This window comes from Carcharhinus amblyrhynchos, chromosome 12, assembly GCF_965287045.1.
Source record: "Carcharhinus amblyrhynchos chromosome 12, sCarAmb.v2.hapA, whole genome shotgun sequence".
In the NCBI taxonomy this organism is placed as follows: domain Eukaryota; kingdom Metazoa; phylum Chordata; class Chondrichthyes; order Carcharhiniformes; family Carcharhinidae; genus Carcharhinus; species Carcharhinus amblyrhynchos.
In genome coordinates, this window is record NC_137335.1 from 9,800,009 (window position 1) to 9,814,349 (window position 14,341).

Here is a 14,341-nt window from a genome sequence, read left to right on the forward strand (position 1 = left end):
ACCTGTTATGCCATTCAATGAGATCTTACAACCTACCTCCGTACACGGAGTTTTAAATGAGAACCTGCTATGCAGGTTATTTTCAACAATAGCAGCTTTCTGGTGGGGGGAGGGTGAGAAGGCAGGTGGAGAAGAGGGAGGACAGAAAAGCTGACTGTTCAGAGAAGTAGCTGGATGCCAAGAATTACCTTGTAGGCACCTGTCCTGTTTAATATAGGCAAATCACATACACAACCTTCAGGTCACATTTCATCCACAATAAGTTATACAACGAGACAACGGGACGCACAACAGATGATGTGACAGAAAGTTGGATTTCTAATGAACCACAAGCATCTCTCAAAGTGGATAGTCAGAAGCTTTTCCCAGGGTGGAAGAGGCACTAGAGCACAGGTTTAAGGTGCGAGGGGCAAGGTTTAAAGGAGATGTACAGGACAAGTTTTTTTTTATATACAGAGGGTGGTGGGTGCCTGGAACTCGCTGCCGGGGTAGGTAGCGGAAGTAGATATGATAGTGACTTTTAAGGGGCATCATGACAAATACATGAATAGGATGGGAATGGAGGGATATAGTCCCTGGAAGGATAGGGGGTTTTAGTTAAGTCAGGCAGCATGGTCAGTGCAGGTTTGGAGGGCCGAAGGGCCTATTCCTGTGCTGTCATTTTCTTTGTTCTTTGTAATGGATGGCGTGGGTGGAAAACCCCATCTATCTATTGTACCAAGATATGGCACATGCTGGATCCTCTTCGAAATCTATAAGAAAGTTGTAAAGACAAAAGCACATGGGGGTTCTTTTTTTGGGTCAGCTTCAAACCTATAAAATCTGTTTCCTGTCCAAAGACAGAATTAGCAATTGCAACACTGGACTGTAAGTTACATTTCTGTTTAAATATATACCATTATGTCAAACCCATATACAAAGACTTGTATCCCCAGCCTAGAATATAGATTCAAAAACAATGACCTCCCCCTCCCCCAAAACTCTACCACCTCATTTGCACAAATCGTAAAATCTCCTTTCTCCTGGCCAATTACAGATATCAGTTACATAGTCTCGTGAATAGTTACTAATTATTGCAGTTCATTCTTTCTAACCCTAAAAAAATGCTTCTGAAGAATTTATAATCCATTTTGAGCCATTTGCTTAACCATTCCGTTAAAGCCAAAGACTCTTGTTAACCCTGAAGATAACCATGATTCCATCTTTCTGGTTGCTTATAGTCTGCAAGCCCGTGCTTATCCCAGGCATTCAGCTATCAAAGCAGGTTACATTCCAAGAGCTCTGCTGGAGGAATGCCTATCTACCACAAAAGAAACAAAGCAGTAAAATGAAAGACACAAAGTACATGCCCAGAATCCACACAGACTCATGAATACATGCACTTCTTGCAACCATCCACCAGAAACCTCTTTACAATGCATGGAAGTGCTTTACAGAACAGAATGAGGTTAAAAGCCATCTGAATCATACGGTCTAAAAACTGGGACAGCTACAAAGCACTCTGAAGCGAGTGTGCTTCAAAGATTCAGATATTTAGTCTCCCAAGTGGTTTGGTAAGTGCAACTGTTATTGCATATTTAATGACTCTTCGCAGAAACTGAAAAAAAACAGTTTTAATGACTAAATGCTGTGCTATTTTGCAAATGTCGAGAACTTTTCTATAATGCTTTCGATCATAAATTTAAAAAAAGTTGAAGCTTTATTACCCATGATTGCAAATGTTTTGAAAGTGTGTGTGTCCGTATAAACAGTTAACGAAAGTGAGTTTAAGAAAAAAATGTTAAAACCTAGTTCTTCCGTGATTGTTAAGTTAATTAGACATTTGGGGAGTAGATTCAATGCATACTTAGGCAATCATTGTAAAATAATCATGTTTGGCCAACTGTTTTCATTGAATGTAGTTTAATTTCATCAGCATTCATTAAAGATGAAAGGTGACATTAATTTCCCCTTCAAAACTTTAATCCCTTCAAAAAGATAAGAGCAAGTCCAACAGTATGCTTACAAATTGAGTTCTTTTCAACCACTGAAGTAAAGTACTTGGACAGGGTGCAGTGCTCATAAAGCCACCCATTTTAACCTTTCTTTTATTGGCACATGTAGGCTGCAACAAAAATGCTAATTTGACTATCCAAGTAGTGACTCGAAGTGGGGTCTCTTGTGATTGGGGACGTATGTAATGTTAGTTGAACTACTGCAGCACCGTAGACATTTTGGAAACCTGCATCTGAAATCTGGAGAAGTGAACTACATCTTCAAGAGGACAGTAATAAGTTAGTACTGTGGATATTAATAATATGAATTTTTCAATTGTTTTTAACATACATTCTACTGATAAATGATAATAACTGTAAGCTAGGCTGGTTTTACAAATCTCAATTTTACACTGACACAAATATTAACATGTCTTTAGTGAAGTGTACAAATCAATCATTTTGTAGGCTGCATACTAAATATTGCAGAAACTGTAAATGCACATACAGTAAAACAGACAGTACCTCACATACAATGGGACAAAATGGTACTAAATTTAAGGTTGTAACGAGCTAAAGATTTATTTGGACTAGTTAAAAATTGAATAGTGATGAACACCAGCCCACCTCAAAGTTTAATTGTGATCTGTTTCAGGAATTGAGTTCAATTTCTGTTTTGAAATGGAAGTGCTGGCTCTTTTCTGCTTATTAACGGAAGTCGCGTGCTTTCTTCAGAGGATTAACAGTCTACCAGCTGACCAGCCTGATCACTTTCTGTTCTACCACATGAACATATACTCCCAAAATGATACTCAGCTTCATCTATCAAGTAAGAGCATCAGTAACATACCGGTCAATACTTTTCAAAATTTCAGTGCGTTGGAAATACTCGACTTGTCACACAACAGTCTGACTTACAACAGCCTACCCTGTGGATCCCTGGTCATACCAACACTAAAGCACCTGAACACAGCCAGCAACCAACTTACAACTGTCCCATCCTGCCTTCCCACGGCTCTTGAATCTCTTGATTTGAGCAAGAACATCATCCGGCAGATTAAGTTTTCGGAGTTTACGGAGCTTTACAATTTAAAAGTTTTACTTTTGAGTCACAATAAAATCTCAGAAATTGTCTCTTCTGGAATGGTGACGGCACAACTTGAATCTCTGGATCTGAGCTACAACAACCTTACAAAGTTGCAATGGGAATTTCAAATGCCAAATCTCACCATGCTAAGACTTGAAGGAAACCCACTGCAGCAGCTCAATCCATATGAATTCTCTCGTTTCCCCAAGCTTCATTACCTAAATCTGTCCTGGACATCTTTGAAAGTGTGCACTCACAAACTATTTGCATCTAGAATGAAAAACCTCGAAGTGCTTGATCTGAGTGCAAACTTATTCAAAACCCGTAAGTACCACTGCCTCTTATTTAGAATTTTTTAAAAAATGCATTGCAACAATGTACAAGTTTCCTGTTCCTCTCACAAAGAAAGCCTCAAGTAGCTTAATTAAAAATAACACAAATACCTCCATTACCAGCAGTTTAATTGGCCAAATGCTTCCAAGTCACCGATGGATGTTAGGAATGGCACTGTTTATTGGAGAGGTGCAGGCTTAACCTTACTGAAGCCGCCTGGCTTGCACATAGAATAAGATATTAATAAAAAATTAAGTCCTAAATTAGTTACGCATTTAGTTAAACTCAAACTAAAATACTATTGAAATCAATGGAATGGGAGATATGGCCATAGAAATAGGCAGGGAGACACAGAAAAAAAGTGATTCGATTGTTAGAACTTTCACAAGTCACATTACTTTAGAGATATAACTGGTGGATTTACTTTGTTGATATCAATACTCCATACAAAAGATATGTATTTAATCCAGGCTATATAATTAAAAATCATTACATTATGTGAAGATGTGTGGGTCCAAGTGTAAAGGATACAATGTAGGTTACTTTTTAATCAAATTGAAACCTTGAGGCAATCGTAAACAGCTCAAAATAATTCTTAGTTATCATAAATAAAACGGTAATCACAGCCTGAAGATTAAGACATTAGAGTGGGTTCACATCCACCAGAGAGATCTACAAATTTATCTTAAATTCAATAATTAAAAAAATGTATAAATTCTTCAACTGCTAAAATTCACTGCCAAACCTGTTTTAATGCAACTTTCTCTGGGTAGAACAAGAGTTCTGATCTGCACCTACAAGTCAGAGATTTTCACAAGGGTCAACATCACTTGTACCTGGACAACATTTAAATGCTTCAGTCAGAGAAATGAAAGATTAGCAGTTAAGCATTTTAAATTAGATTACTGGCACCTATTTATGAATGACATTACTTTTAATGCTCAGCCATTGAAAATGGCCACGTACGTGATCCTACACAAAAAAAATTACTTAACTGTCTTCAAATGGATTGGAGCAAGTATTAAGTTTTTTAAATTGATTCCTATTGCTGAAGGATCCGATAGAATATGGCATTGCCAATAATTATGTAATGATAGACTGCTGTTCTGAATGTTAGTAAGCCCTCCGTAAAGGCACCTTCTGAACAATAACCAACCATTTATTTACAATCTACAGTTGACCCACAGTGCTTTGAAGGATTAAGCAATCTACAGTTCCTTTGGATGAGACAAATGCCTTTTCTTTGGTCTCTGCCTGCAAATCTATTTACGCATACACCCAGCCTTATTCATGTGGACTTGGAAGGAAGTTCCCAGCTACATATTGTGAAAAGCACTATGTTTGAGTCCCTCACGCATCTGGAGTTCCTTTCCTTTAAAGGGTAACTATCCAACCTGTTTTTCGGAACATTTCAAGATACTAAATGGATGAATTGAGCCATTTGTCTTTCCTTTAATTGACATTTCTTTATTAAATTATTAATTTTTTAAAGTTGATTGCAGTTTATTTATTAGTGTCACAAGTAGGCTTACATTAAATGTCTTCAGTGTTAGCAAATTTAGTGCAATGACATCAATGTCTACAATGTAAAAATTGCATGTTTAAGTCCAAATACTTCTTGCTTGATACCTTAATTCACGGCTTTAATCTGTTCCTAATGATACTTATAAGGCACCAATCTCTCTGCAATCAAAATGCAAGTTTGGTAGGATAATAGTTAAATTACATTTTCTCATTTTAAATGGGCACACTACAGCAGCTTTTACTGGACCACCATAGGGCGCCACAGTGGCACAGTGGTTAGCACTGCAGCCTCACAGCACTAGGGACCGAAGTTCAATTCCAGCTTTGGGTGAATGTGTGGAGTTTTCACGTTCTCCCAGTGTCTGTGTGGGTTTCCTCTGGGTGCTCCGGTTTCCTCCCACAGTCCATGTTAGGTCATGCCAAATTGCCACTTAGTGTCAGGAGATTAGCAGGGTAAATACACGGGGTTACGGGGGTAGGATCTGGCTGGAATTGTTGTCAGTGCAGTCTCGATGGGCTGAATGGTCTCTTCCTGCACTGTAGGGATTCTAAGCACATTAGCAAAATCTTGTCATCATTGCACTGTTGCATGTAGATGTCTTCTGTACACAGAATATTTCTTATATTTAAAAAGTGACTGCACTTCAAAATTACTTAATTAGCTGTTAAATACTTTGAACTGCATGGAGGTTTCAAAAGGCACGATAGATATGCAACCTTGCTCAAATTTGCTGACTTTTGTTTGCAAAAATACTCAAGAAAATATTTAACTATCCAATCATTGAAAATAACTAACTGGAATAAGGCCTATTAAGAAGCCTCACAACATGAGGTTAAAGTCCAACAGGTTTAATTTGGTAGCATGAGCTTTCGGAGCACTGCTCCTTCATCAGGCGAGTCCTTTAATTTGAGTATTTAATTTGAATATCTGAAAATTCAGGACTTTAACCTGGTGTTGAGACTTTTTGTTGTGCCTACCCCAGTCCAACACCGGCATCTTCACATCATGGAATGAAGCTGCATTTTTTTTGCAAGCTTCACAATAACACAGCACCTTAGTATCTGTCTGAAGGGCACGACAACAGAACCACCCAACACCATACGTTTAGCTGGCATTGAAATGCTCAATGAGAACATTAGAAACAATTGTGCGAAGAAGCAGGCACAATGCAGCCAGCACAGCATGTAATGTTCATGTGGAAAGAATTGGCACGTGACAAAAGTCCATAAACAAAATACAGGATATTCAGTTACAAATATGTCTCCCTACTAAACAGGCAGTCAAGGTCACCACAACTGTAGCATCCATGAAATCCTGCAATATTAAACAAAATATTTTCTATAGTTAGAACCAGAAGTCCGACAACAAAAGTTCATTAGTCAAACAGGTTTAAGTTTTGACAAATGGGTTTGCTAGATACCGCCTTTCACCAAGAACTGTTCACACTGCGTAACTACTTCTACCAAATTTACAACAGTCCTTCTAAACATTTCCATAGATTTTCCTTCCACCTTAATGATAACCCAGCAGCTAATACCACAGGCTGAAGGAAAGTATACATTCAGAAAATGTTTAAATTTAGACGAGACTACTTCAGGGTGGCACGGTGGCACTGCTGCTTCATAGCGCCAGGGACCAGGGTTCAATTCCGGCCTCAGGTCACTATCTGTGTGGAGTTTGCACATTTTCCCTGTGTCTATGTGGATTTCCTCCAGTCCTATGTGCAAAATGTGCAGATTAGGTTGATTGGCCATGCTAAATTGACCCTAATGTCATGGGGATTAGCAGAGTAAATAAGTGGGGTTACAAGAATAGGGCCTAGGTGGGATTGTGGTTGGTGATGACTCATTGGGCTGAATGGCCTCTTTCTGCCCTGTAGGAATTCTATGATTCTAAGGACACTGTTTGGAACAGATAACTAGATGCAGCTAAATTTGTCTGCAAAATCAATGCCTTTCCTCTTGCTAATGTGAAAGTGCACACCACTTGTTCAGGAGATAAAAGTGGGCTGCCTACTTTGGGTATACTCATGTATGATCCACTCATGGCAGTCACACATTATCCAAACTTACACTGCATTGGCTCCAGGCGAACATGCTGAGAATACAGACGATAAAGTGAAGAATCAGGACTTTTGATAGTAAGTTGAAAGATGAACGGGTAAAGATTTAATAGGATAAATAAAATATAAAAGCAGTCAATATTCGAATTAAAAGTGTTGCTTTTTTCCCCCCATTCCAGTTGTAACTTGACAGTATTCAGACCCTGGAACCTCTCTACCAATTCAACGGTCACAATAAACCTTTCCGGAAACCCCCTAGTTTGTAGCTGTGAGCTCACCTGGCTGATTATTGAACCGGAGAAGGTAGTACTGAACAGGTAAGGATCCTTCTGGCTTCACCATAAGCAGCAGCTAGGTTTCCAGAACACAATGCAGATTCGTACAATTAGCACAACAATGAGAAATGGGGAAAAAGAATCAGAACTTTAAAATTAAAATCCAGGAGACGCAGTTCACAACAGTGAAACCAGTCTGCACTCGGTTGTGCTGTTGTTTAAATAACAGAAACTGTACCAGCTTAGTTTTTACTTGCTTAATAAATGATGACAATCATAGGACCATAAAATCTTCAAGCTGGTCATTCAGCCCATCATGCATGCAATAGGTCTTATTTCTCATTGGGAAATAAGCATGTGACGTGAACAATGACTACAAAAGCCACACCATTCACTCCACAGTTCTGAACATAAGGCAGCATGAACAACAAGGTTTTTGTCTGCTTCTGTCACTTTTTCAGCTAAACAATTAAAATCAAGACAGGTATGGCAAAGTTAGCAAATCCATACCAGTCTACTAGACGCTGACAAAATTATTTATCTTTGCTCAGTTAACTAAAACTATAGGCCCAGAATGAATAATTCCCAGTGAACAAAGGGCACTGACAAAAATATCAAGTCGATTAAATACATTTGTGATCAGTTTTGCTTCCTTAGGTGTTTTAAAAGATTTATTAAATATGAAGTGTTGGATAGCAAAAGCACTACTCACAAACTAGTCAAATGGCTGAAGTTGTAAACAATACATTAGTATAAGTCAGCTAAATGTTTACAGTTACAGTTTTAACACTATAAGAAATTGTATGGGATCTATAAAATAATGAAATTTATAAACATCTTACCATGATCCAACACATTAACAGCTGTGAACCGCACCCTTTATAGAGCAAAGATTAAATTCTCTGTAGTCTCTAGCCCTCAGTACTGCTATGTTCTAGGGCAGACTTAAGAGCACATTTAAAAGAATGTAAAGTGACATTGTTGCTCAGATTCCACCAAAGCATATTAAGCTTATAAAATGTTTTTGCAGTTGCCTTCGACACTTTCACCATTAAGAGCTTCAATAATGCATAAACATCAGTGTCAAATCATAGATTTTTCCTTTCTAAACTTGGCTAGTGTCAGTGGAGAGGGCAGAGCATTCTGAACAATGCAAAAGGCTTCACCACTAATGGCAGGGAAAATTTAGATGTTGAATTAATATAGACGTTTATTGTACAATAGTAGCATGAATGGACTTCAGTCCACTTATTCTCTAACTGGCATGAGTATTCTTCATCAGTATAATAACAGTACTGTTAACAAAGATAGCATGCCCAGTACCATAAAATCAAATTGCATTTCAGTTCAAATATGTATCGTGATGTAAGCTTATCAGTGAAGCATAATGATTTGCAATGTTAATTAATGGTCAAACCATTAGATCTAGGTTTCATTTTTTTGGATATTTAACTTCCTTTCCTCTATGCCCACCAGGACAAATTATACCAGATGTCACGAGAATGGTTCAGAGAGAAAGATTTTATTGACAGATCTCATAGAAGAGTGCAGTATTAATGGAAACCAAACGCAGGAATCACAAGTTTCTGCCAGTACCATGCATAACCAACTGCTGGGACATATAATAGCAAATTCTTCGGGCAACACCAAGAAGATATCAAGCAGCAAGTTACCAGCCCAAGTCGATATCATTGCATCATCCCCAAACAGCACTAACCTGTTGAACACATTATCTTTTCATAGCCCATCTTCCAGTTCAGATTCTGGTACCCTACAAACTGAACAAAGCACTATACAAAATGATCAAAGTTGGGCTAAAAGAGAATCAAGGGTGGAAACTTCAACACCTTGGTCAACGACTACCAATGATCGTACTGGGATCGAACTTTACCCGACCACTGCCAATCTTTACCCAGCCTACACCATAGATCAAACTGGTATCAAACTGCATCTGACCACTACCAACCATTACCCAACAAACACCAGAGATCAAATTGCGATCAAACATTACCCAACCACTACCAGAGACAAAAATGGGATCAAACTTTACCCAACTACTACCAATCGTTACCAAACCACTACCAGAAACAAAACTGGGATCAAAAATTATCTAACCGCAACCAGTCATTACCCATCCACGACCAGAGGTCAAACTGGGGCCAAACACTACGCGACAACAGCATTACCCAAACTCTCCACAATAAAGAAGGGGCCTATATTTATAATGATTAAAGATGATGGTTTAGAGACCCTGGAAGAAGAGGAGATTACAAGACCTACACTGGTTGGTGATTGCAATTATGATCCATGCAGACACTGGCAGGTACCCTGTCGTGATCTGCAACATCTGACAGGCTGTCGCTGTCCTGACATAGCTGGGGAGGATGTCCCACCAGATCCAGTGAAGATACAAAAGGTGATCAAAATTTCTGACAATTCGGCAGAAATCTACTGGTGCGCCCCTAGTTCCACTGTACTTCATTACTATATTATCTATCAATCAGATGACAACAGACATTTGTACAAGACAGATACCATCAATCCTACCTACCGAAGATACACTTTACGTGACCTTACCTCAGATAGCACATACCACTCGTGTGTGGTGGCTGTGAATAAAGCAGGATCCAGCACTGCAAGCAGCATCTGGCCTTCAAAAGGCCCATGCTATATTTTCAAGACTAAACCAAACTACAATAATATATTTTACATAGCCTCCACAGTGATTATTGCCTTTCTCTTCATACTTGTAGTTCTATTATCAGTTTGCTTGTGCAAAATCCGTCTCAAGGGGCGGCTAACGGATTTGTCTCGTATAAGCTTGGATCCCCTCACTTTGCAAAATCCAGCATTTGATAATCATCTGGAGTTGGTAGACCCAAGAACAATTGGAAGAGTGGGTGCAGACTCTGAAGAGGATCCCTGATGCCACAATTTAAGATGCAATGCTTTTTTAGAAGTACTCGTTTAAATTTAGTAAAATGTGCAACTTTTCAGAGTGGTGTTCTGGTAGTTCCTACTCCTTGTTAATTACAGGCAGTGTTGTAATTTATAAAAGGACTTTTTCAAAATGTGTACCAGTTATATTGTCTCAATGAACCATTTAAATAATACATTAAAAGATTAGAACACATCCCCTGTATTTTGGAAAATGAAGATATTTTATTGCTGTAACAGGTTGCTTCCCATCTTTTTAAACCAGTAGTGCTGCTCTATGTTCAATTAATTAATACATGAAAGTACTGTAAAATTAACCAACATAGAGGCTAAGTAAACAAGTCTTAAGACCATAAGGCATAGCAGCAGAATTAGGCCACTCAGACCATCAGGTCTGCTCTGCCATTCAATCATGGCTGATATTTTTTCATCCCCATTCTCCTGCCTTTTTCCCATAACCCCTTATTAATCAAGAACCTATCTACCTCTGTCTTAACGACACTCAGTGACCTGGCCTCCACAACCTTCTGCGGCAGAGAGTTCCACAGATACACCCACTCTCTGGCTGAAGAAATTCTTCCTCATCTCTGTTTTAAAGGATTAAATTAGTCTGAGATTGTGCCCTCTGATTCTAGTTTTTCTGACTAGTGGAAACATTCTCTCCACGTCCACTCTATCCAGGCCTCACAGTAAGCTGTAAGTTTCAGTAAGATCCCCTCCTAATAAGCATACAACTTCCATAGCTTTGTTTTGCCAAACTGGGTGATGCGTTGTCATTTTGTGTATCCTCCCTCTTCCGTTTCCAAAATATTTATGAAGTAGTGGAAGGATGTGCTGCCTGATTAACAGTCTGACAGGCATGGTTTGTCCTTAATGCAGATGTGCGGGTTAGCTTGACTGGCCATGCTAAATTGACACTAGTGCCAGGGGGGTTAGCAGGGTAAATGTGTGGGGTTACAGGAATAGAGCCTGGATGGGATTGTGGTTGGTACAGATTCAATGGGCTGAACAGGATCCTTCTGCACTATCAGGATTCTAAGTGTCTCACGTGAAATGAGTTTGAGCTGTCTCAGCCCACTTCCTGGTAGGCATAACTCCACAGCACAAAACCTGTCTTCGTCTCTCTCTGAGAGGCTACAAGATGGCTTGGGGGAATGGGGCTCACACTGGTGCAACTGAGATGGTACCCTAGACTAGGATTGTAGAATGCAGTTTGGACAGATTAGAAAGAGCTTTACTTTGCAATTAACTACGTTGCATCTGACCTAGCGTTCTGGGAGCCCGGAAAGGAAAACACTTCATTTCCAAGTCCAAACAGGCTGGAATTGGGTTGATGTAGGAGGAGGAGGATACCTTTCTAATGAAACAGCAAATGTGTTCCATCTAACTGTGCAAACAGGAAACTGTTCCCTTAAATGAGCATAAAAGTTCACTAGCTATAAAGAAAAGATGTGAATCTTCTTTCCATGGAAAAGATTTAGAAATAAATTAAGATTTGGAAATTTATTTAGGTGTCCCATTTTGAAATGAAGTGGTTTCACACATTGGTGTAAAATTCAGCTTGTGATAACTTATTACAACACTGAAGAGTTCATACATTATGAGTCAGGCAGTGAAGATGTACTTGTATTACAATGAGGGGCAATGACAAGGGTCAATAATTAAATTTATTTTAGTTTTATCTCTGCTTAGCATTCCTAATAAACATTGACATATAAGAACATAAGAAATAGGAGCAGGAGTAGGCCATCTAGCCCTTCGAGCCTGCCCCGCCATTCAATAAGATCATGGCTGAACTATCGCTGCTCAGTTCCACTTTCCCGCTTTCTCCCCATAACCCTTAATCCCCTCTCTTATCAAAAACATATACCATCACAGGAGTGATCTTTTCCTTTGATCCCAGTGTTAGCTGCATCATAGTACGGATTTTTTATTATTCATTCATGGAACTTGGACGTTGCTGGCTGGCCAGCATTTATTGACCCTCCCTAGTTGCCCTTGAGAAGGTGGTAGTGAGCTGCCTTCTTGAATCACTGCACTCCATGTTCTGGGGTTGACCCGCAATGTCATGAGGGAGGGAATTCCAGGATTTTGACCCGGCGACTGCGAAGGAACAGCGATATATTTCCAAGTCAGGGTGGTGAGTGGCTTGGAGGAAAACTTGCAGATGGTGGTGTTCCCATGTATTTGCTGCCCTGTCCTTTGACATGGAAGTTGGTCATGCGTTTGGAAGGTGATGGCAAAGGATCTTTGATGAATTGCCGCACTGCATCTTGTAGATAGTACACACTGCTGCCAATGAGCGTCGGTGGTGCAGGGAGTGCATGAGGTGCCAACCAAGCTTTGTCCTGGATGGTGTCGTGCTTCTTGAGTGTTGTTGGAGCTGCACTCATCCAGGCAGGTAGAGAGTGTTCCATCACACTCCTGACCTGCGCCTTGTAGATAGTGGACAGGCTTTGGGAAGTAGTGGTATTAATAATTATAAGCTATTACTTTATAATAACCAATAATTATTGTAGTGCTTGGTTCCGTGGAGTCCACGATAAGAGCTTACTAAAAACAGGGATTTATACCCTTGTTCCATAAGTATCATTGCAGCATTTGGGGCAGGGAGCAATTCAAATTTTCTCAAATTTAACAAACAAAAGTTGAAAGAAACTCTCATTCGTTACTGCCTAAAGAGAAAATCAGCAGTGTGATGGAATACTCTGCAGCTGTAGGGAATATAGGATACCTTACAAATATCCCTATAGGATAACTACAAATTTGGGAACTTGCTCTTGACCAAAAACAAAACTTTCAAAACACTTTCTGACTGGTGTCCTTTATGTTTGATTAAACAATCAACAAGTTAACTGCACAAAACTAAATTCCCTGAGCATGCAACAAAGTTCAATAAGTTGGACTAATATTTAAGATGTCTCAGACCTTAGGCATTGAGGTAGACAGCAGTGCCTTTAGAAAGATCTTAACTGGAAACCTGCTGTTAAAAAGGCTCATTGATCGCCTCTATAGTTTGAACAACTTAATCTGCTACCTCAGCCTTTGCTGAGGTTACCAATCTTAAACCATTATCTATTTATTGCTCGAAATACTGTCTTTTGGATATGTTAAACCTTTTCAGGCAAATGTAAGTGACCCCGAGGTATTATGTGGAGGACGAGTAAAGAGAGTCTCCTGCCCCTGCTTCACCACCCCCAGGTCAATATATCCTCAAATCAACATCATTATCAATTGGAGTGACAGTGGCACGGTGGTTAGCACTGCTGCCCTCACAGTGCCAGGGGCCTGGGTTCGATTCCCAGCTTGGGTCACTATCTGTGTGTAGTTTGCATATTCTCCCCATGTCTGCGTGGGTTTCCTCCGGGTGCTCCAGTTTCCTCCCACAGTCCAAAGATGTGCTGGTTAGGTGTATTGGCCATGCTAAATTCACTCTCAGTGTACCTGAACACGCACCAGAGTGTAATGACTAGTGGATTTTCCAAGTAATTTTATTGCAGTGTTAATGTAAACCTACTTGTGATTAATAAATAAACTTTAACTTTCAAAACAAACATGCCTGACCATTTTTCAGATAACTGTTCACCGTACGCAAAATAACCACCACACAGCAACCTCACTTCATTAGCCTTGAAGTGTTTGGGTCATCCCAAGGTCAGAAAAGGTGTTACATGAATGCACTTTCTAAACTAAAAGCGTACTTGCATTTGTCAGTATTTTTAAAGTATGAAGTTTATTTATTAGTCTTACAAGTAGGCTTACATTATCACTGCAATAAAGTTACTGTGAAAATCGCCACATTCTGGCACCTGTTCAGATACACCGAAGGAGAATTTAGCATGGCCAATGCACCTAAGCTGCACACCTTTCAGACTGTGTGAGGAAACCAAGGTACCTGAAGGAAACCCACAGAGACATGGAGAGAACGTGCAAACTCCACAGAGACATAACCCCAAACGGGGAATAGAACCCGGGTCCCCAGTGCTGTGAGGCAGCAATGCTAATCACTCTGCCGCCATACTGCCCTATTATGAAGAGCAAACACAGTGTACCAACCAAAATGATATTAAAGAAACATCATGTTCACGCAAAACAAAATGGTGAACCAAGCAAAAAAGTCACCACAAATGTCCAACACTATGGCAATGA

The 14,341-nt window shown here is 39.6% G+C and overlaps 2 protein-coding genes across 4 annotated transcripts in view; one reads left to right on the plus strand and one right to left on the minus strand.

Annotated features, from left to right (window-relative positions):
• crls1 (cardiolipin synthase 1) overlaps positions 1 to 14,341 on the minus strand; it is a 46,387-nt gene that overhangs the window by 23,239 nt on the left and 8,807 nt on the right. The gene's annotated exons all lie outside the window — the stretch shown is intronic.
• Positions 1,115 to 10,326, plus strand: LOC145350767 (leucine-rich repeat neuronal protein 4-like). Of its 2 annotated transcripts, XM_080200044.1 has the most exons (6): positions 1,115 to 1,553; positions 2,104 to 2,273; positions 2,629 to 3,384; positions 4,570 to 4,774; positions 7,160 to 7,297; positions 8,732 to 10,326. In XM_080200044.1, exons 2-6 carry the CDS (start codon positions 2,180 to 2,182, stop codon positions 10,179 to 10,181), a joined length of 2,643 nt encoding a protein of 880 aa, XP_080056170.1. In that variant the 5' UTR covers positions 1,115 to 1,553; positions 2,104 to 2,179; the 3' UTR covers positions 10,182 to 10,326. The 2 variants fall into 2 exon arrangements, with proteins under 2 accessions (XP_080056170.1, XP_080056171.1); XM_080200045.1 differs by lacking the exon at positions 2,104 to 2,273 and having other exon boundaries at positions 1,116 to 1,553.

Excerpts from the sequence above, each read along its gene's own strand:
- LOC145350767 (XM_080200044.1), top strand. The coding sequence starts at position 2,180 with ATGTTAGTTGAACTACTGCAGCACCGTAGACATTTTGGAAACCTGCAT. Across the intron at positions 3,385-4,569 it reads TGCAAACTTATTCAAAACCC|TTGACCCACAGTGCTTTGAA; the intron begins GTAAGTACCACT and ends TACAATCTACAG. Across the intron at positions 4,775-7,159 it reads GAGTTCCTTTCCTTTAAAGG|TTGTAACTTGACAGTATTCA; the intron begins GTAACTATCCAA and ends CCCCCATTCCAG.